The 22,768-nt window shown below is 40.8% G+C and overlaps 2 protein-coding genes across 3 annotated transcripts; both read right to left on the bottom strand.

Annotated features, from left to right (window-relative positions):
• Window positions 1–135: 135 nt before the first annotated feature.
• Window positions 136–11,037, bottom strand: LOC117403488 (aminopeptidase NAALADL1-like). Its single transcript, XM_059030539.1, has 19 exons — window positions 10,464–11,037; window positions 9,632–9,804; window positions 9,172–9,293; window positions 7,952–8,071; window positions 6,685–6,877; window positions 6,444–6,537; window positions 6,086–6,187; window positions 5,532–5,617; window positions 5,193–5,312; window positions 4,875–4,960; window positions 4,582–4,645; window positions 4,264–4,331; window positions 3,997–4,088; window positions 3,454–3,547; window positions 3,042–3,123; window positions 2,346–2,519; window positions 1,922–2,009; window positions 1,065–1,157; window positions 136–358 (listed from the first exon to the last, which is right to left on the bottom strand). The coding sequence occupies exons 1-19, from the start codon at window positions 10,655–10,657 to the stop codon at window positions 181–183; spliced, it is 2,223 nt and encodes a 740-aa protein (XP_058886522.1). The 5' UTR covers window positions 10,658–11,037; the 3' UTR covers window positions 136–180.
• A 2,620-nt stretch (window positions 11,038–13,657) lies between these two features.
• LOC117973992 (uncharacterized) lies at window positions 13,658–22,136 on the bottom strand. 2 transcript variants are annotated; one of them, XM_034927989.2, is made up of 8 exons: window positions 22,045–22,136; window positions 20,507–20,842; window positions 19,565–19,828; window positions 17,451–17,789; window positions 16,455–16,730; window positions 15,916–16,023; window positions 15,526–15,597; window positions 13,658–13,787 (listed from the first exon to the last, which is right to left on the bottom strand). In XM_034927989.2, the coding sequence occupies exons 1-8, from the start codon at window positions 22,103–22,105 to the stop codon at window positions 13,741–13,743; spliced, it is 1,503 nt and encodes a 500-aa protein (XP_034783880.2). In that variant the 5' UTR covers window positions 22,106–22,136; the 3' UTR covers window positions 13,658–13,740. The 2 variants fall into 2 exon arrangements, with proteins under 2 accessions (XP_034783880.2, XP_034783894.2); XM_034928003.2 differs by lacking the exon at window positions 15,916–16,023.
• Window positions 22,137–22,768: the final 632 nt, after the last annotated feature.

A 22,768-nucleotide genomic window follows, 5' to 3' on the forward strand; every position in this document is an offset into this window, starting at 1 on the left:
TTGTTATCTGCGCCACCAAGAACAAAAGCTACGGTGTCACAAAAATAAAACTGCTGGCTACACCATTTTTTTGTCAAATACAAACAAGTGTTTTATTGAAATATTTAAAGGAAACACATTTTAAATGTGGTCTGTTCTCAGTTGGCATTTTCTCTCATCAAGGTGACGGACCAGATGCCTCTATATAACAGCCTCCAATGTGGACGCAGCGCCCTCTAAGGCCTGGATGACTATTGTCAGGTGCTTCCTGACCTGCTCCCAGTCGCTGTTTAACCCGCTGTTGTCTGCCTTTGCAAAGGCATCGGCCAAGCCAGGGAAAGTGGCCACACCCGAAGACCTGGAAGTCCAGATCACATGTCTGCAAAGAACCATGGAAACGAGAGAGTGAACAAACACACACACACGAATATATATACTGTAGAACAAGTTCTTGTGCTGTTGCTCACATGACTGATTATTGCGTCATCCCTGCTGTTTTGTGTGCTGGTAACTTACAAAAGCTGCATCTCCCTGTTTTTAAATCTGCTTTTAGTCTTAATAGGCAAGGTACTGTAGTTGATGCTGCAGACTGTAATAGCAGGTGATCAGTTGATAGGTGTTTTTGAATCCTGCAAAAAGATTATTGTGTTACAAGGAACAGTCTCAGAAATGTTTAATTTTTATATCTAACTCCTACAGGTTAGAAAGTCTTAGCTCACATATTACCACTTTGGTGCCATTCCCATTGTAGCTACACAGAGCCATTGCATTGCCATTGAACAGAAGAGTATTTACAAACCAGAGAAGGAGACCATTTGGCCCAACAATGCTCACCCGGTTCCTAGCAGCTCGTGGGAGATCATTAGCATGGGATGCCCAAACATATACTCCGAAGTTTTATCTGAAAGCAGTGTAAAGCGGTGGTGCTCACTTCTGGCCCTCAAGAGCCACACCAGTCCTTGTCTTTATTCCAAGCAGATCTTAATTCAGTTAACTGCCTCTTTGCAGGTTCAATGAACTATTTTAGAACCTGGACTGGACTGGATCTCAAGGGACAGAATTGAGTAAAGCATGTGGCAAGTTACCGGTAGTGGTATTTGTCTGGGAAGGCCATGGGGTCAAGGAAAGCCCTGTCCAGGAACATCAGCTGGTCATTAATCCTGCGAATCTTCAGAGGACTGGGAGGGCAAAGAGAAAACAGATTTACAAACGGACGACATCAGCTCTGGCTTCCAGCTGTTGAAAAATGCTGGTTATTTAGCAATACTGAAGAAAATCCACAAAAGGCCGGTTTCACAGACCCCGATTAGCACTAAACCACAAGTAACATTAGCATTAGTTTAGGGAGTCCAAATTCGGTCTAACTGGGAAACCACACAATGATTTTTGAGACTGTGCTTGAATTCACTGACCAAAAGTAGTAATTATTTGAGCACATGAAAGTATTTTTTTCTTTCAACATTTTTAATATGGGTTACCAGTGCTTCATACAAACATTGTCTGTTATTCTTGTGTAACCAAGCTGAACCTTTCTGTCCATTAAAAAACGACAGCATCTATCCAATGTATGGTCAGCAGGTGTCACTGTTGCTCTGTTTAAAGGTGATGTCTTCTATGGCACTAGAATCTTATGATACTAAAATGGAACGATAATTTGATAACAATATTTTAAAGTAAAAGTCTTGAAAGCCAATCAAATCAGCTGTGGAAATGTCCATGTTATAAACAGGCAAAATATTTTATGAACACATTATCACTGATTTAAAAACTGTTCTTGCTCCATTTATCACATGAATTTCACATTTTCTAAGAGTTGCTTACTGAATTGGAGACTTCAGGAATATTTTACATGTCCAATCCGAATCCAGGATATCCTGCATGCATGCTCAAAACAGAAGTAAATACAATAATCATCTAAAAATACATTTTAAAAAGCCCTCACGTTTCTTTGGCCATGTCCGAGTTGTGGATTTGTTGGTTCAGAAAGGAGGTGGCTTCACGGAACCTTTTTACAGCTGTGTTTAATGGCTCTGAAGAAAAGAAGGTAATATCATTAAGCAGCCTGGAAATGAAAGAGCTATAGCTAATGAAAGCAGTAGAGGACCACTGCTTAAGGAACAATATGTATCTAAGAAGTGACATGGAAAGCAGAGATATGGCTCCAATGAAGGAACAGGCTTGATAAATATCATACACAACAGTCTTCAATTTCTATTCATTTCAGCCAAACTAGAACCAAGCAACCAAGCAATATAACTGATAGTCTTTTAGGGTCTCTCGGTCGAGTTTTCTCTTTTGGTAACATTACCATTAGACCTGTCTTCACTGCAGAGTGGTTCAACACTGTGCCAGTAAGCCTCCCTTACCCAGCGAGATGCCCATGGTGCTCATCTTGTCTGTGAAGCTGTCTGCGGCAGTGCTGTAGTACTGCTCCACTGTCTCGGCGTAGTCGCTGGGGTTGAATGGGATAACGAGGCTGTCTGCCAGCCGCAGCAGCACATTGCCAGCGGTGCGAGCCACAGTCTGGTGACTCGTGAACCCTGGGGAGTGCAATCAAACACAGTGGATCGGAATTACACTCGAGGTAAAGCCACAGCCTCATTCAGACACTGCAGAAGAGGTTTCAGGGAGTGATTTAGGGGTGGTTTTGATCAAGCCATACCCTACCGAGATGAGATTTTTTTTAGAGCATTTTACAGCACCACAGAATCCACCTGGGTTGCATCAACCACCTATCAGTTCATATCCTGGAATTACCCCTAAAAGTAGGCGGCTGACGCAATCCAGGAGATTTCTCAGTGCTGTAAAATGCTCTAATACTCCTGGGGTGGCTAATCCCAGGGGGGTGTAAATTGATCAGAACAACACCAGTTACTCTTATTGCTAGTTTGAATTCAGGGGGGTTCTGGATAACACTAAATGTTATTCACAACTAAAATAAAAAAAAAAGTCATTCAAAACATTTTATTTTACAATAATACTCCAGATTATAAACACGAAAGTAGCACAGTTTATTTGAAATAAGGAGTTGTAGTAATTTAAATATGGAGTCTTTCGCATACCTGGGTCTATGTACTTGGAAGTGTAGTCGAAGGTGTCATAGGCAGTGTGATAGGCAGGATAGATTCGGGCTTTGGTTTTACTCTACAAGGGGAAAGAAATCTTATATATTAATATTAAACAACACTGAGAACTGCTCATTCACCCATTGAGGATCACAGGGTTCTGAGTATAAATATAAAACTCTGGATATATTTAGACACAAATATAATGTATTTAATTATGCACATAGACACAGGTAACTTGGGGTAAAATCCTATTTTATCATATTATTACATTTTTAATATACTTCCATTTTTTTTTTTTAATACATCTTTCCATGTTTTAAAAAAGCTTCTCTTTAACTCCCAAGCTATTAAGCATGCATGTTAAATGCACGACAGCCCAGCCCAGCAGTGAAGGTAAGTGCATTACCTTGTCGTAGGTGTAGGCAATGTCCATGGAGGTGATTCCCAGGTAGTGCATGAAGGCAGCGTAGTCACTGCCAGCCCCAGTTAAATATCCAAGACTGAAGAATGGAGAAGCAACACAAAACTGCGTCAGTGAAGCTCAGACACAACAGCTCATTAATGCTGCAATCTGCCAGTCTGTCTCTTTAAGACCTGTCTTGTGCACCTGCTTAAAAACGCACCTCACCGTACAAAGGTAAAAAGTATTTCATTGTTCGGATTTATTGCAGCCATACAGAAGTGTCTTAAAGGTGTTATACTGCAGCCAGTAAACCAATTCAACACATTGAAACACTCGTTCTATCAGAGGTATTTATGATCAAAATGATACCCTGCACATACAAGGTTACATAAAACTTGCACTTAGGACATTTCACCTGGAGAGTGAAATTGTCCCCACCCCTCCTCGACTGCCATTAACCAACCAGCTTCCTTACCCTGACGACTGACAAGCTTTCCAGCCAGTGGCATGCTTTGGCCCCGAAGACAATACCGATTGATTGCTCACCTGGGAATGATCCCATAGCTGGGGCTGCTCCGATTGGAATACCGGATCCAGTTGTCGTAAACGGAGGTGGTCTGGGATCCGGGAGTCTTCACCTGGAGTAAGACAATAGAGGAATTGTTTAGATAGCTTCCCCCTTTGCTCCTGAACACATAAGAGCAGCTGAACAGTCATGGGTGATGTTTGTATCTGTCCCTGACAGGGTTGAAGACGGCTCCTCAGCCTGCCATGTAACTGTCCAGCATGTCTGCTCCTCCCTGCTTCTGCTACCTGCTTGGCTGCTGTGAAGATGACACTCTGGGCTGCTGGGGATCCTTGGGCCCTCAGAGTGGCGTTTGCTGTGGGAGGGAAGCAAAGAGATTAATATGAACCGGGACACAAGAAAGACCAGCCCCAGGACCACTAAAAACATGACATACACAGCTTTCAAATCCTCCAGCTCCAGGTTATGAGGTAAAACTGGCACATACGTCTGAATTCTCCAACTCAGAACAGAACAGGAAATGTCATCACTAGTCAACTAGTTTAGTGTCCAAATGAAATATAAATTTAACATTTGCAGCATTGCATGCAAATCAAGTTTCTTACCAAAAACAGAGATATCCACATTGATATAGGCGATGGTCCTGTCCCTCAGCTTGCTGTAGTATTCCTGCAATGGTACAGCATAATCAAACTAGGAGCATTTAAAGATGAAGGTACTGTACAGGAAGAGCTGAGAATCACTGCATCAGCAGAACTGGATCCCCAGGAGAGTTGTATTAAACATACAGTATAAAATGGCTAAACACAGTCAAACAAATGTTTGTTTGCCAACCAAACTGCTGGACTTTTGTTTATTGCTCAAATGAAAAACAAAAGGGCAGTTAATGAATTGTTACCTCAGCATATTCTGTTGAGCCGATCAAGCCAAACTCTTCTGCACCCCAGCTCCCAAAAATGATGGATCTGCGTGGCCTCCACTTCCCTGGTAGAGACACAGCCGGGTTGAAAGGTTAGGGCTCTGTCAGCTCCCTGCACAGCCTCAGGGCCAATGTACATCAATAAAGGGCCCTGCTTTTGTTTCAGCCCAAGGCTTTTTCACATGAAAATATGGGGCATGTATTTAAAAAAAATAGATTTTTCAAATGTGTCACTAAATTAAAAAGGGGCACATTTTTCAACACTCTGGTTAGCCTCCGCTTGAGAGATTCCTGTACCTTCTTTCACCATTTTCCCCAGGACCCGAGTGATCTCCAGCATGACCGCGGTGCCGCTGCTCGGGTCGATGGCTCCGTGCACCCAGCTGTCTCTGTGATTGCCGTAGATAACGTACCGGTCTGAGGAAGAAGAGCCAGGTTTAAAAAAGCACTTCATTGATTTGACCAGAATCGTTTCAATTGCACCTGCGTCCCAGTTTAACGACACATTGCAGCCATGCTCAGCGCAGTAGCTGAAATGCATGCAGTACCTCACATTAATGAGTGCTTGTATGCATGGTGTGCGTGTGTGTGTGTGTGTGTGGTATGCGGGTGTAGTGTGTAAAAAGGAACCCTGACCTGGCTCCACGCTCCCCCGAATCACCCCCATCACATTGGCCGAGTCTTTCATCTCTTCTTTGTTGTAAACATTCACTTGAACATCACTGCAGAAGAGCAATAACAACACCCCCTATCACAGTTATTCAGGAATCAATGCCCATTACATAGAAGGCATAACGGTGTATTAACACAAACAGACTCCATACATAAAGGTGTATTAACACAAACAGACTCCATACATAAAGGTGTATTAACACAAACAGACTCCATACATAAAGGTGTATTAACACAAACAGACTCCATACATAAAGGTGTATTAACACAAACAGACTCCATACATAAAGGTGTATTAACACAAACAGACTCCATACATAAAGGTATATTAACAAGAACAGAGTAAAGTTGCCTTTAAAAAAACTGTCTCTAACAAAACATTCCTTAAATAGTTTTTTGTGAATACTGCACGTTTTGGGATGCTGTAGGGTCCATGATGTCATTAGAATCAGACACTACTGTGCGTACTGTTGGAAACGCTGGAGGGGGAGAAACATGGATGAGAAAGGAAAGGGTACCTGTTTGCAAATGCACTGGTGTTGCTGAATCCAGGACCGAGTTTGTATGTGCAGTTAAAGGATCCTTGCCACACTGCTGGGGCCTCATCACCATCCAGTTTACTAAATCAAACAGCAAAAGGGTTACTCATACTGAGCAATGTCTTCTAGTTACCATATACCCTCGATGACAAACCACTTCTAAATAGTCATGCCACTCATCTTGTCTTGCTATCGATCACATGTCTTTAGGTTAGTGCTCCATAGCACAGATGGAGTCACTTGGAAGCCTCTCATCTGGCCCCAAACTGGTTAGGATACTCTGCCATCAGAACATTGAGAAACCTGTCCGTCATCCACACAGCAGAGACTTACTAACCAGATCAGAGCATAAGCATCTTCAAATCCGATTGGCTGAGTGGCGATAGGTGGTATTCCTGTGATGTCACTCACTGGCATCCTGTATGTGTGTTCTGGAAAGCAAGAGAGTCGAGTCAGAGGGATGAAATAAAGCCCCATTGATTTTAGTCTGAGCAGCAATGCAATATCCTGCAGCATATCTCCATAGCCATTACATTTCTTCATGATCCTTTGTGCTCCCTGTTAAGAACCACGGTTACCTTTAGCAGCGTAGTACGGGGTAAGCAGGTCTCCGAAGTAGCCATTGAAAGAGCCCCTCTCAGCCCCCGATGGGGGCAGGTACCAGGAGTGGGGGTAGGTCTCATTAGCGTCCGACATCTTGCCATCGTTAATATCCGCGGGGTCTGTGTAAACGAGCACCCCAGCCACTCCGAACCTGGCTCCGTTTATCGCCTTCAGACACAGAACACACATGTTGAGATGACACTGTAGAGCCTGGAGGGTATTCTAATCCAGCTTGTTCATTTACCAGCGCGTGACTCAGTGAGGGGTCCCCCGGCACATGCAAATGGGAAATATCTAGAAGTATTGTGCAGATTTGTAGTAGGTCTGGGAGCTTTAATCCCTATATTTTGTTTAGCACCTCCCCAAATGGCAAGCTAGCCAGCCATGTTAGACTGTGGCTGGAATGGCCTGCCTGACCATCCCCAGTCACACAGCATCTTGACCCCTTTCTACTTCCTGCCACTGAACAGTCTATGAAACTGAAACACTGACTCTGGAGCCTATATGGCTGCAAACTTCACTTTGATGAACATTTTTTTAAATAGTTTTACTGCTACATTTTCTGTGCATTAGACTGAATTTATACAGTATTTAATAATATATTTTCCTACACTGTACACTTACTACTATGTAAACAGTAACTGAAAACAGTACACGCAGTGCACCGGTTTGACCAGCAGAGGGACATGCTTAGCAGTTGTTGATTGGGGTACGTCAAGGTCTGTTCGGCCATATTTTTAACTCCTATTTTTTTAAAAGAAGAAAATTCCATGTAAATGACACAAAACTGAGAGGCAAAAATCCATAGAGCGATTCAAAGGCCAGGAATAGTCGTACTTAAGTTGGTTGTTTGGTTCTAGTTTTGTAAAAAAAAAAAAAAAAAAATAATAATAATAATAAATCAGCAGCTTTTTTCTCCTTTAAAAAAAACAAAGTTAAAGACTGGAGTAAATGTTTTGAAAACACAGTGTCACGCTTGATTATTAACAGTGCTAAAATAATTTCCCTCTTGCTGGATGTTTTCAAGGTTTAAGAAAATATTATATTTTGCTTACTAAACAGAATGAATAAATAGAATTCTTCCTCGACTGAATCATTCATCTCGGGGAAGAGTTTGCCCTGCACAGTTCTTCACAGTATCACAGGTGTTTCCAGCCCAGCCCTCGCAGGAACGTGTGTACAGTATGTAGTCTGCATGTGGAAGCAGTGTGTAACAGCAGCGAGCTCGGAGCTGCAGCTTACCTTATCGGCCCGGCCAGCCCCGCCGTACCTCACGATCGCAATGGTGCCGGTCAGATCAATGGTCTTGTTCAGGAATTCATAATCACTGACTTTCCCCTGGTTTGCATAAACAAGCTTTCCCTAAAACAAAAATATATAAATCAATCATGTATAGAAAAGTACTGTTAAGGATATCCAGTGTAGTCTTAAAAACAACAGCAACATGCTTCTGTTTAATAGTAGTTCATGAGTACTGTCTTCTTTATAGTGATTTCTAATAAGTGAATACATTGTGTGTATGCATGTCTCTCATTAGAAGAGGTGAAACTGCACAGGATGAGATCTCTGGAACAGTAAGAGATGAAACTGCACAGGATGAGATCTCTGGAACAGTAAGAGATGAAACTGCACAGGATGAGATCTCTGGAACAGTAAGAGATTAAACTGCACAGGATGAGATCTCTGGAACAGTAAGAGATGAAACTGCACAGGATGAGATCTCTGGAACAGTAAGAGATGAAACTGCACAGGATGAGATCTCTGGAACAGTAAGAGATGAAACTGCACAGGATGAGATCTCTGGAACAGTAAGAGATGAAACTGCACTGCAACAGTTTTTAAAAGCCGTTCCTGCAGTTGCCAGGGTGAGGACGGCACTTAATATCTGCTGTTCCTACAGAGCTGCACTCAATGTGAGCGGCGGACAGACACAACCTTACATTATGAGTTTTACTTAATCATTTACAGCATAAGGAAGTTAATCTTTAGCACTGCTTCTAATCTTAACCTTTGTCAATATCATTTTCGGATCATGATAACCTGAATAATACCCTTATCTAGCGGAGTCCTTACTGATAGGGGAGGGGTTGCAGTACTTTTATTCTGTCTTTGTTGTAATAAAGGAACTTGATCTCAGTAAACCAGGCTGGTATTGTACTTACTCAACCTGCTGCTCCTGGATTGAGGTATACATTCTGAAACATGGCATTAACAACAACTCTTGTTTTTCTCTTTCTGTGATTGTGATGTAATACTGAAGTAATAAAAACCATTCTATGTACACCTGTCTGACCTTTGTCTCTCTGCTAAGTTGTTTAACAAGGACAACACAAATAAATAAATAAATATATATATATATAGCATTACATTTCCAAGAAAAGGGTGCACACGACAATGGTCTGCAGCGAGAGTGGTTGGTGGTGTCAGTGAGGTGCTGTGTGATCAGTGCTGAACACACTCACCTTTGGGCGCCCCGCTGGTGCGTATGCAGCGTAGGGCTGCACCACCTCCGGGTCATTTTGATCTTCTGTGTAGGCCTTCTCCTTGAGCCTGCTGGTGTACTGGATTGTGTCAGTTGGCGAAACTTCAAAAACAAAAATAAAAGTATCGGACTGTATACGACATTGATGTAACTGTGCGCGCTAGTCACTAAACTTTAACTTATTTAAAGAATGTATTTTATAAAAAAAACATTCACAAAATACCAACAATAAGGGTTATTCCAACAAACTTTTCTCTATTCATGGAAACAGATCTTGAAAAAAAAAACATTTGAACTTAGAAGACATTAAAAAATACTTTCAGTTGAAACGTTTCTTGAGTTTCATTCAATACTTACACTTTCCTTGAGAGAAGACGATGTAGGATCATGCAACACTGCGCAATGGAAACAGCTGAGATGAGGGTGTTATGATCTCTTACCTACTGTGAAGCAGTTTGGTTTGTTCTTATCAGGGAAGGACAGGAACACCTTGTAGGTCTGTCTCCACGCGTCATCCAGCCCGGTGTTGGGGTCCTTCCATCGATCCAGCATGAACTTCACCAGCTTCTCATCCCCGGGAGTGGTGGCCATGTGGGGCTCCGAGGCCAGAGTCCTGGGGGGGGGGCACAAAGTGTTAAAGAGGGGCTCGTTCAGCACTTTCACCTCCGGAGGCAGGGTGTGAACCTGGCTGACCACATCCCTTGGGATTGTTAGTCTTCATTTTAGCCCCCAGCGAACGTTATTATAATCGACATCACGAAACCTCCACACTATTAGCAGTTCCTGTTTAAGCAGGGCCCAGGGCTTGAGTGACAGAGCTGTTATGAAGGTATGGGAGAACTACTAGCCATAGAGAAGCATAGTATAAGCGACAGGGCTTATCAGTTGTTTAAGAAGCCTTTATTCTTACTGCATTATTTATACACAAAAGAATATAGAGTACATGATAGGGATGGAAATTAGACTCCCAAAAGATCTTGCACAATGCAAAGAGTAATTGTGTGAAATCAGTCCTGGTAGCCCACTGTGACCCTATCCATACAGAAAGAAAATACATTTTCAATACATTGAAAACATACATATGAACAATATATTTTATATATGATAAATGCAGGTACAACATATATATTGTAATGCTATATATTTTAAATGTATGAACCATACAGACTATATATAAAAATATGTATTTTCTTTCCATTTTGACAAGGCTGTCTTGGCAGGAGTTTTCCAGTTTGCTTGTCCAGCCTGTGCAATTGTAAGGTGGTTACCTACTTCAGGTTCTGCTCAATGTTCTTGTTGTCCACCTCCTTGATGAACTGCTCAATCAGGGCCTCGTCCACATCCTGGGACACCTTGTTGACCCATGCTGGAGACGAGTCCTGCGATATCCCAAAATGCCCCACGAGGATGCCCACAGTCAGGAGCGCTGCCCCCGAAACTCCGAACAGCAGGATCTTCTTCAACATCGTGCTCCGGGACTCCTCCTAACTCAGAGTGAACCAGTAGGTGCAATCACTGCAAAACACCACAGTGCTGGCTTTATGCTTGCCATAAACATCACCTGATAAGAACCTTGCAGGACATGCACCTTATTAGAGTTTACTCATTAGCCAGCCTCAGAAGATGCTAAGGTGTTTTTTTCAACAGCTGAACTTCAGGTTAATAATGATATATATACAGCTCCAGGGTCACAGTGCTCAATAAAGCTAGATGTATTTCTTAAATACTAGCAAAAAAGTATTCCTTTAGCTGGCCTGTACATAGTTATCCAGAACAACGCTCCCACTTGAAATCGGTACGCGTTCACAGTACCCCTGGTTACAGGCGACAGGATGAAGTAGGGGTAGTTGTGATCGTGCCACTTCAGGAATTACGCCTAAAGAAAAATGTTTATGTATGTTTGTGAAAAATCATAATAAAAATGTTAAACATTAATATGCATTTGTTACATATGTTTTCAAATGGTCATATGCTAATTATGTACTTAATATATTTTAAAATTAGCCAGAAGCCCTGGTTCGAATTTTCTGAACAAGGCACCGTTCTCCATGATAAATGAGTGGTGGCATGAGCCAGGGTACTTGGCAACTACATCCGTGATAATACATTGAGCATCACATAAAACTTGCACAGTTAAAGAATGATGATGTTTTCACCCCTTGAATCTGGGGATATTGCAACACGTGTGCAATCTATTACACCGATCACGTTTGGGAAGCCAGACAACTGATAATATTTGTGTTTGGTTATATTTTGTTCCACATCCCGAATTGGAAATAGTATATACCCTTGCCCTGTGGAAAAGTGCATCCGTGACATCAGTCAGTATCTTTGACATAGAAGAATGACAGATGCCTGATCTGTCCCCAGCTGTTGTCTGGATGGCACCCATTGCATGAAAATGAATGGCTACTGTAACCTTTCCAGGTACAGGTATACCGTGACTGCGGGCTGTTTGTGATTCTAAATCAAACTCAGGCAGATCACACAGCTCTGTTATAGTGCCTATACCCAATCTGTATCTACGCAGAACTTATTTTATAGTTAGATCTAGAAATGTCTGACGGGGCAAAATATTCTGTGTTTAGTGTAAGGTCGTTTTTTCCTCATGTCGTAGATTTTGAAAACAAGGCTTCTATCTCATTCGCTGACCTACACAGCTACACGTAAACGCTGCGTGCATTCACAAGCAAACAATTTACAGATACTCGCAGGTTTGTATTTTCAGTGCATGGCATACTGAATTTTTTAAAGGAAATAAAGAAAGCGACTAATCAAAAGTGTTTTTACATCCATATCTATGATTTCACTCACTTTTTTCAAATTCACGATTTCCATGTCCTCCGTGACAAAATCGTAGCCTTAATAACTCTGCAATCCTCTTATGGCTTTTGTTATTTGGATGGCGATATTAAATACAAAAAAAAAAAAATGTTCAGAGATTAATGATTAATTAACTTTGGCACCAACTGTGCACACGTTAACATAAATTGAAGTTATTCTGTACTTGGAAATATTTCAACCGCCACAGTGTTTCAGAATTAATAACAATCCATGTGATTATGAAAATAAAATGTAAAACAATTGGGCCGCCATCAAAAGCTTTACAGCTGTTGCAATCGGGCTGGCAAAAGCTTCCTGCGTTTTTGGAACATGATGCGCATCATTTTGGTTGCTATCGATTACTGTGTAACGCCTGTTTAAAATGCCTCTACAGTATAGTGAAGGTTCCACAATGAATCTTCACTAAACAGCTTTTTGTGTTTTTTTAGGAAAACAAACTTTTAACATGAGTAGAAAAAATAACCCTCGTTTCCAGTAAGCAGTAAATACATGAAATGTATTTGTACAAGGCAAGGGGAAAGGAAATATTCCCACTTTTTGATTGTAATGCATACAGTACGCTACCAGGAACTCTTTTTTTTGGTAATGTTATTAGTAATAGCATTATCACCGATTCCCTGTTTCTTCTGTGGGAGATATTTAGGTTCTTTGCTTGTATATCATGATTTGGAATATGCATGTATTTTAAAGTCAACTCCATAGTAGTAAAAGTGGCTGCTGCTTCCTGGTACCAAATCACTGTGTGAGCTGCAGCTCAGAGGCCCTCCAATAATCTCTCTGCAATCAGGACACGTGACCTGCCGCACAGCAAGTGATGAGAGAAAAAAAAAACCGTTTGATTGTTGGTTTGTTTTTTGTACTGTAATACTAAAAGCAAAATCTAGTGAAAAAATAAGATGCGAAAAAAATGAAAACACTAAACGTAGCTAAATAGGGACCTCACTTAATGGTATGAATGTTAAAAATAGATATATTCTTAGTTTTGTATTATTATTGGTATTTTTAATGCTTAAAAAAAAACAGTTACAATAAACATAAATACAAATAATGGAAGTACCAGAGTGACAGCGCTTACCCAAGAGTGTGATCTTCCTTACATACACTAGATTGAAATACACGTCTATATGAAACACTGAGCACACGAGAGCACCACTTCACATTAATGTGTGTCCCTATACCTGTTGCACAGTGGTCACTGCACTGCATAGTTATTCTTACAGCACGTTCACCTGAATCACTCAGCTCAGCCACAGGCTGCTGCTTCTGCATAGTCTCTTCCCTACTGTTTCATTGCAGGATAACAGCACTTGGAATCTCAATGAAAACGAAAGAGAGTGAATGGTCTTTTCTACGTATAGTAAAACTATGTAGCATCTGTTCACCAAAGGAAGGTTTTTTGGTTTTTTGGTTTTGCAGCTGACGTGGCTGCTTCGTCAAGGCCATTCCCTGTATTTAACTATAGTAATGTCAGTTCCTATCTGTATTGGTACACTGTGGCTGGTGAGTCCAGGTGTCTCTTAACACAGTAATTCAATCCTGTACTTGCATGCCTCACAAGTGAACAAACCCCTTGGGTCACAATTCTATTTGATTACAATTCTATAATGTTACGCTTCACAGAATCGGCAAAAAACACAAACATTTATTAAGCAATCAAAAATAAAAAAATAAAACAGTCCAATGCAAAATCGTGTGTTCTGTCTTCTCAACAATTTTCATAGATGTTTTCCACATTGTCGTAAATGTCCAGATCTAAATATTAAGAGAAATAATGAGAGATTAGGTACTGTGCTGTTATAGCAATACTCTGGACTATTGTTAAAGCCCTTCTTCAAACATACTCACTCTTGATGCAATGTGATACCAGTACGTTTTGTAATTCATTTCCCTGTGTAGATCTCAAATGTGTTATATCATTCACCTTATTTTTAACACACAATGGACCAGCGTTCTCTCCAGTCTTTAATTAACTCCTATTTTTTTAAAGGAATTATGTTAACTTTACAAAATGATGAACAAACACCTTGAGACTTCTGAAGAGAACTTTGTAGGAGGTATTCCTGGTAAACAGAGAATTTACTGGCAACCTGACTAATTAAGTGTATGACAAATTACTGGCAACCTGATTAATTAAGTGTATGAGAAATTACTGGCAACCTGATTAATTAAGTGTATGAGAAATTACTGGCAACCTGATTAATTAAGTGTATGACAAATTACTGGCAACACTATAAGGGGCTTTAAAGAAGTCAGCAAGAATCCAGAGCAGACTCATTAAAGATGAGTGAAGAAGGGTCAACAGCTATGAGAGAAATAGAAGATAACACACACTATGGAGCTTGATATGGAAGAACAGCTATTCTACGAGACTCGATTATGACATTTGCAGTTTTTCCATATCAAAGCTTGACATGTGTGTGCTACTCTGTTTATACAGCAAAGGAAGCAGCTCGACTGAGCTTTTCTATAACCCAGCAGATCCAGGCAAAACTGTAAGACAGACAGACACAGACAGACAGACAGACAGAGAGAGAGAGACAGACAGACAGACAGACACGACAGGCACAGACAGAGACAGACAGAGAGACAGACAGACAGACAGACAGACAGACACAGACAGAGACAGACAGACAGACAGACACGACAAACAGACACAGACAGACAGTTAGACATGACAGACAGACAGACAGTTAGACACGACAGACAGACAGAAGTGTGGAGTAGTGGTTAGGGCTCTGGACTCTTGACCAGAGGGTCGTGGGTTCAATCCCAGGTTGGAGACACTGCTGCTGTACCCTTGAGCAAGGTACTTTACCTCGATTGCTCCAGTAAAAACCCAACTGTATAAATGGGTAATTGTATGTAAAAAAAAAAAAAATGTGTAAAAAATAATGTAATTGTATGTAAAAATAATGTGATATCTTGTAACAATTGTAAGTCGCCCTGGATAAGGGCGTCTGCTAAGAAATAAATAATAATAAAATAAATAAAGACAGAGACAGACAGACAGACAAATACAGACAGTTAAAAATCTGATATTCTCAATAACAAAGCTAAATAACGTTAATATCAAGTTTCATGACATAACAAGTTTTTACATTCAAAGCTGCCGGGTACATCGTAGAGTACAGATAATGAACAGTTTTCTGACTTCTGAAATTAAACAGTTTAAAAGCTGCTAGCTTAGAATATGAGGCACTTTATTACATATTTGCATGTATTGTATTTATTACAAAAAAGATGAATCCCCATGCGTAATGCATACATGTATCTGTACAATTGAATAGTTTGAAATTAAAAGGGTGTGAGTGGGTTATTTCTGTAGAAGAGAAGTTGCTAATCACTCCCCCTGTTGGTCAGGTGTTGTAATGGCTTTTTAGTACAACGAATATGGGACTATTTCAATGCTTGGTCACATCACACATACATCATTTGGTTTCACATGTATTAATAACTACGCAAGTCCACACACTATCCTTCAGATATTTACCACTTGTCTTGTTCCTGTGGTTCCTCTCGGCAGTATTGATGTGTGTTTGCTCTTTTCCCAGACAAGTCTGTGCTGTAAATAAAAAGCAGTTCTAATCTGTGAACAGTCTTTCCTCTTAAAGCTGATTTTACACCCCTCTGGTCATTTCTAGGACATTCTCTTCACTGTTGAGATGATACAACTGCACCATTATTTTCATATTATAATGCAAATATTAGGATACATGCGTGCCTGTGTCACACACAAGGTTTGCAGGACACTTGGGTTCAGTGTTTCTGCTAGGGCAGTAATGCAATGTGTCATACAATACATACAAGAGATGTAACCCAAGGCAATCGTGTGTGCCATACATTTTAATAAAGCACCAATACTATGTCTATTGAAACCTACCCCGTGTGCATTTTCTTCGCATTAAAAACACCAAAGCAGCAACAGAAATCAGAAGGAAAAGCCCTATACAGACGATCAATCCAAGAAAGCCAACAGAAATGTGTCTCTCTGCAACACAAACAAACACAAGTCAGTAGGACTTGAAGGCAAACGTGATGGCATTTCCATTTTCCTGATATTTAATTAGAAAACGATGTGTTGTTTAATATCTGTTTAATATGTGCATTCTGCATGGCTTTCTACGGCTGTTTCTGTTCTGATCGTTATTGACCATGCTTACCTGACTATCCCAGCAACAGCTGCTTCTGAAAAGAATCCTCTGGGTTTTAAGGAACATTCAAGGGCCTACGCAGATTTTGATTATGCAGTCAGAACTGTTAAGTAGAATTTTTTTCAAGGGAATGCAGTGCAAAGTTGAGGGACAGTCTGGTCACGAGAGCTTCCCCCAACAGCTCAGTGAACAAGCGCACCTCAATCCAGACCTCAACAGGAGATCTGAAGCATAAAGACACATTCAACTCGTATACATGCTTCAATACCTTTGGCTTCCAGGTGGAGTGGTAAAAAGGCCCTGGGAATGTTTCCCTGGAACACGGCACACGCCCATTTCTGATGGTGGGTTTGGATACTGGGTATGACCAGGGTCAGGCTCCGGACAGCGCCTGAAGGGGTCAGGGTCTCCTGTTTAGAAATCAGCATGGTCCGGCTGTAATCCTTCAGCCACGTCAGCTGAAAGGTCTCATAGACCTCAGAGACAGTGCAGGTAAGCCTCACCTCCTCGCCCACAGACACACCACCAGAGGGCTCCACTGAGACTGAAGAACAAAACCAGATTCTCATATATGATTGGGATGAAGTCGCTTGGCTTGAGGAATATCCACACATGCTGTGGCTTATCAGTGTTGAATGTTGGTATTGCCACAGAACAAGCCATGGTGAACACCATGACGCAATAAAAAATGACCCATAGGGGCGCTGGTGATGCCCACAAGTGCACATGATAAATGAACTATGAGCAGCTAAAGCTGTGTGTCTGAGACCTCCTCTCATTCATTCAGTGTTGTATGTGAATTAGATACATGATGTACACTTTTTCATTGAGTCTCTGTTTTCACCATGGCTTGTACTGCGCAGGCACCAAAGTTCAGGACTCTACGTCGGCTAGATAAGCCACGATAGAACAATGTGAAAATCTATTAGAAAACCACCTCCAAGGCTGTGATACAGGCTTTTATCAATTTCACTATCACAACTTACCCATGCTGGTGTAATGCAAAAAAAATAAACATCTTAGACACTTCTTTACAGAGCTTCATCATTAAAAGAGGCACAAGAGCAGAATCAATATGTGAAATCAGAAGGAAACTGCATTTTCATACAACAGTGAATACCTAAGTATAACTCCATGGTGCTAGAAAAAAGCACATCAAATTGCGTCTACTGGAAAACGTTTCCCAAATGTTCGGTATTATTTAAATTCCTATAATGCTGAATACTGTAAGTAGCTTCAAAGAACAAGTATGACAACATCTTACCCTGTAATGTTATAAGCGTTACGCTCATACATTCTCGAGAATCGTCGTCACAGAAGAATAGCCCGGCATCTTGAAACGTGACAGGAGCGATGTGAAGAGCAAGGCTCTGTCCAGAAACTCGCTCCATCGGTCTCACTCGCCCCCTGAAGTGCGTCGACGGAGAGATTTCGGCGGGTTGGTTTCTATTGGCAGACGCTATGCGGCGGGTAGCGCTGTTGGAGCCCTGCGCTTTCCAGGACCACGCTACTGTGTTGTGACTGGTTTGCGTGCTGCAGTAGAGTTGCACTTTGCTTTGGTTCGCAGTGTCCCTGTACAAGGTGTAGTGCGCAGGTTGTGAAGCTGAAAAGGAGAAGAATGTTTGTACCGTGCGTAATGATGCTATATTCGCATGTTCTCGGTTACTTGTTTAATATCCAGGTATGTATTTTCTCTATCACCCCCTGACATCATATTTGCCTAAATGGGTGGAAAAGACATGTGTGTAATGTTAATAGTGTTTGCTTTATTTCTCTGGACTTCAGCGTCTCAGTCATTGGTGTTTGCTGCGCACGGTGGAGACAGCTTTAATCTGCACTGCGATATATACTGGTGATGAGGCTCATAAGAAGGGCAGTGTTCTCCAGAATTATCCGAAATTAATGCAATACTGCATGAACTACTGCATTGGAGTTCTTTAATTGGACGACTACGACTGCTACTACTACTACTACTACTACTACTACTAATAATAATAATAATAATAATAATAATAATAATAATAATAATAATAATAAATGTCATCAACCCCGGAAACCGAGGCTGCTGTGTTTTATGTTCGGGTAGTGCATTCCAGTTCCTATCAAACCAGTGAGATCTAGCAACGCTGTGCCAAGCGTTTTCAGAGCATGTTAAGAGATGATAATGTGGGGGAGGAAACGAGAATCACCACAGATAAATTGCAATTATTCTAAGTGTTTATTGTTAGTATTTAAAAATGCTAGAAACACAGTTGTGCTTCACGTGCAGCGAGCAGTCTGGGTAGCTGTCGCTGACTCCCGGCTCTCTCAGTCTCTCTCCCGGTCCCTCAGTCACAAGTGGAGTTTTTAAATACCTTACCCATCCCAAGTGGGATTTGTTATTTAATTTGTAACCAGTTTGTTTTTCCATTATTTGAGAGTTGAAAGAAAAACCTGAAAATGAACCACCGTAGTGTTTTCCTTTATCCAAAAAACGAAAAAAATAACCAGTTCGTTGTTCGTTTTTCTTTATTCAAAAATTGAAAAACAAAAAAAGAACCACTTTATTGTTTGTTTTTCGTTATTCAAAAAATGAAAAACTAAAAGCAAACTGGTTCGTTTGTTTGTTTTTTCAAAAAACAAACACCGAACAACGAACTTGGATCTAACTTCATGCTCCATTCTCTATAGTTTATACTAAGATAACATTATTGAACATGCTTACTACTCCAGCAAAAACGTCCCTTTTCAATCACTGGTAAATGAAGATCTATGACGGACACCGAAGTGAAAAACCCAGCCCAATCTGTAATGAATTTCTATACCATGGCTATGTTTACAATGACTTCAGCAACCCAGAACGCGTTATCTTCTGTTATAATGCACTGCTACAAAGTGGTACGACCCAAACCCGAATATGGAATGTTAAACTATGTTATGGTATCTAACAGTTAATAAATATAACATTGTGAAATATGTTTTTTGTTTTTTTTTTAAACTGTAACTGTCTGCAAGTGTCTAGGTCTATGCTAAAAGTGGCAATTTTAGGAAACATGTATGGTGTGCATGATAAGAAGCAACTGCCCTTAAAAAAAAAAAAAAGCTCATTGTGTCGCTACCACAAATGACAGGCTACATGGTTAACTGTATGTCCCAAATATATTTTCATTTGAACTTTCATTAAACTCTTCCATTTTAGCATAGCCTAACCTCAATTAAAATACAATGACGCCCACCTCAGGCCACAGCCAGACAAGTTTGTTGTAAACCCGCCTAAAAAGTACAGGTAAATCGAAACTCATCGTATTACAAAGGTATGCCAACTGTGTAGCAGTCCCTTATTCCATTGTAAACATAGCCCATGTAAAGTCTGCAGTGTATATAGGTGAACACACTCACGTGTTTCAAGTCGTATTGTATTGTGAACGCTGTAGAGGACTCTTTGGTTTATTTGCAAGCTGCATGAGTATTGCCCTGCACTGAGCTCCTGGACGTTCTGGATCATCAGGAATGTGGTGGTGGTGTTGAAATTAAACTGGGTGGCGGAAGACGGCTCCTCATTGTGTTTCCACTGGACTTTCATTGACTCCTTCACTCTTGAAATGGTGCACACCCGAGTGACATCCGTTCCAACTTTAACTGGGTCCCAGAAAAATGGAAAAACTGCAATGAAACAAGCAATCCTACGCTGTAATTGTCATTTAAGAGGGTGGAGGCTGGCTGCCAACCTGCGACCATGCACACCCTCTTTATGCAAAAGGGAGCTTTTAACCTAATGGCTTTTTACCACATATAACACATCCGCTGGGAAAAATGTATGACTAAAACTATATGCTGGTTCATCTCATGACAGTGAACCTTCTTTCTCAATGTTTCCTGTTAATATTCAGCCACTCCTTCAAATGAGAAGACAAAGCTTACAAGTGCTGTAATTCAAGTCTGTATGCATTGAAACTATCAGGAAAACTACAATACCCCATACTGTCAAAACACCAAGCAACTCACTATCCATAGTAACTACATGAAGTGAAGGACTAAGGTAACACGGTGACTTTAACAGTTTATTTTGTGATCTGTCTGGACACAGCTCGATTTATTTATCATGACAGCAGATCAATAACAGGTATGGAGACAAGTATAAAGATGTCATCTATATATCTCTTAAGCTATGTAACTGAAGTGAAAATAAAGCATTACAAGAAACATTGCCATGTGGTTTAGCGGCTTGCCTACAGTAAGCAGCATTATTAAGACAATGCTTCAGCTCCCTGGAAAGCAATCCCCAGTAGTAGTACACTGTGTGCTGGTGCTACCCTGTTGTCAGCTGTATAATATACTTACATTTAAAAGCATACACTTCAAACTTTGCCAGGACTTTGTTATTCGGTTTGATTTGTCTGAAAGTAAAAAGGCCTGCATTTTCAAACACAGGTTTGATGAATATGTTTCCCTGGGCACCTGCTTCAATGTGGCTGCAGTTTATTTCTGAAGTCCAGTTCCAGGAATATACAGAGTAGTCCGGGTCTCCCAGCTTTACTTGTGCTATCCGCACCCTCTCAGATCTGCCATGATGTGGGGTCCACTCCCAAGCCCATCCTGTTCCCCCGATCTCTTTTGGGACAGTCAGATTGACACCCTTCACCTCGTCGATGAAGTAAACGTTTTTGATCTGCACTGCTAAGGTAGAACAGGTATGGATTGTGAACATGAAGAAGTGACACTGGACTTCATTTTAGAGACTGTAATTCTAGTCATGAGGCTGCATCTCATTTCACTACCTTGTGCTTGGAGTGTTAAGAGCTCAGAGTTTAGTGTTACACTTGTTTAAAAGTTCTCAACTATTCAGTATAGGGCAGGTTATTTCATATTCACTATTCCTTCACAGTCTTTTCAATATTCAGTTAAATGCTGAACTTAGCTTCATTTATTCAGAAAAAAACTACGTATGGCTTTATTCTATATGTTTCTTTGTCATTTCTGCATGGCAGTATGTAATGAGCTAATAGTATCATATGCATAATTCTACACCGTGCCAGCTGGAAACAATTATTTTGCAATCAAAACAGCAGCCATGAATATATCCTAAAGTATTCGCACATAAAACTATTCTCCATCAAAGTCTTATTAAAGACCTGCCACATTGATACCCTTCCATTGAACTCCCTTTTATATGACTTGTTCTTAAAACAGTAACTGGAATCTACTGGCAACAGCTTCTTGGGGGTTTCTTATTCCCAGTACTGCCAGTAAGAAACACCAAAAAAGACTGCTAGTAGTTATATTAAGCTACCAGACATTGCACTTGAAATGTAAAAGATGGGCATTTGCTTGCTGAGTATAAAAACATTAAAACTGAGAGACATGCGACATTCCATATGCAAAGGTTTCCATATAATGTATAGCAGACCCGGATACTGATGTGATACAGCCATCTGATCTGTATCAGATGGGAATGATGCCCATTAAAATGAGCTATACTGTTAAATTATACTTTTGTAACTATACAGCATAAGGAATATAGTTTGGGTGCTGTGTGAGATATAAGCTCTCTTGTTGAGTGGATTTCAGCTTGTATCTCAGTAGGGGTGTAATGATTCGTCATGTATCGATGAATCATGATGCTTTCTTTGCATGATATATCCTATCGAAATAGAAGTATGTATCGTTTGTATCGTGATACAAGACCAAAAGCACAGCAGAGCTCATTGTAGATCACCAAATGGTTCTCGCATGAAGAATAAGGGTTTTATGGTTCCTATAGAAACATCCCTATCTTATATCGTGAGAGGAGTGTATCGCTACACCCCTATACCTTCCAGCACCACGTCCACTCTATTCTATTAGAGCCTGCTGAATACGAAGAACACAATCCTACTTACTGAAGGCTGAGGCAGGGAGGTAGATCAGTATTAGAGGAATCCCAGTCCAGCAGTGAGCCATTCTGTTAGAAGAAGCTGTGAGTGGTGCATGAAAGCCATGAGCATAGCTTCAGTACATGCTTATCATAGCCGTTCCTTTCTTAGGAAACAGGAAAACCACAATGCCTGCTCATGGTTTATTAAAACATCAGTGTGGGGCCGCACTTTAGGGTTTTGTATAATGCCATGTTTCCATCTGCACCACGAGACCCGTCTGTAAAACCCAATCTCATTTTGTACCGGTATCAAACTGCCTACCTCTGGTTCCACCAGCATTCTGCAATCCAGTCTGGTCAAAAATAGCTTCTATCTATCTTGTTTTTGTCTAATTACCATTTATGAATGAATTCACCTTCCTTTAGTATTTCCTTGATAATTCATTCCCAGCCTGTTGCATTATTTGCATTGCATGCAGGTAATCAGAGCGAGTTGAAGAGATGGAGTTCTGCCAGACTCCCAATCCTGTGGCTGACAAAGAATCTGCCACTGATGGAAACTTAGGGGCTGATTTCAAATCACTTTCATTTTGGAATTGTGGTATATTAGAAAGCAATGACCAGATTGGAGAAGAGGCGAAGAACCCTGAGCATCATGACATACCTCTCCGCCTCACTGCAGAAAAATATGCTTTAGGGAGTCTTTTCAGAAGCAGGAAACAATAATGTAATAATACATAAATAATAAT

Source organism: Acipenser ruthenus, chromosome 1 (genome assembly GCF_902713425.1).
Source record: "Acipenser ruthenus chromosome 1, fAciRut3.2 maternal haplotype, whole genome shotgun sequence".
NCBI classification, from domain to species: domain Eukaryota; kingdom Metazoa; phylum Chordata; class Actinopteri; order Acipenseriformes; family Acipenseridae; genus Acipenser; species Acipenser ruthenus.

Coding starts and splice junctions, on each gene's coding strand:
- LOC117403488 (XM_059030539.1), bottom strand. CDS start 10,657: ATGTTGAAGAAGATCCTGCTGTTCGGAGTTTCGGGGGCAGCGCTCCTG. Junction 4,961..5,192: donor GGGGAAAATGGTGAAAGAAG/GTACAGGAATCT, acceptor TGTCTCTACCAG/GGAAGTGGAGGCCACGCAGA. Junction 2,010..2,345: donor CACCATGGGCATCTCGCTGG/GTAAGGGAGGCT, acceptor TCTTTTCTTCAG/AGCCATTAAACACAGCTGTA.
- LOC117973992 (XM_034927989.2), bottom strand. CDS start 22,105: ATGGCTCACTGCTGGACTGGGATTCCTCTAATACTGATCTACCTCCCT. Junction 20,843..22,044: donor CCTCCCTGCCTCAGCCTTCA/GTAAGTAGGATT, acceptor GTTCTACCTTAG/CAGTGCAGATCAAAAACGTT. Junction 16,024..16,454: donor ACTCCACCTGGAAGCCAAAG/GTATTGAAGCAT, acceptor TTTGTGTTGCAG/AGAGACACATTTCTGTTGGC.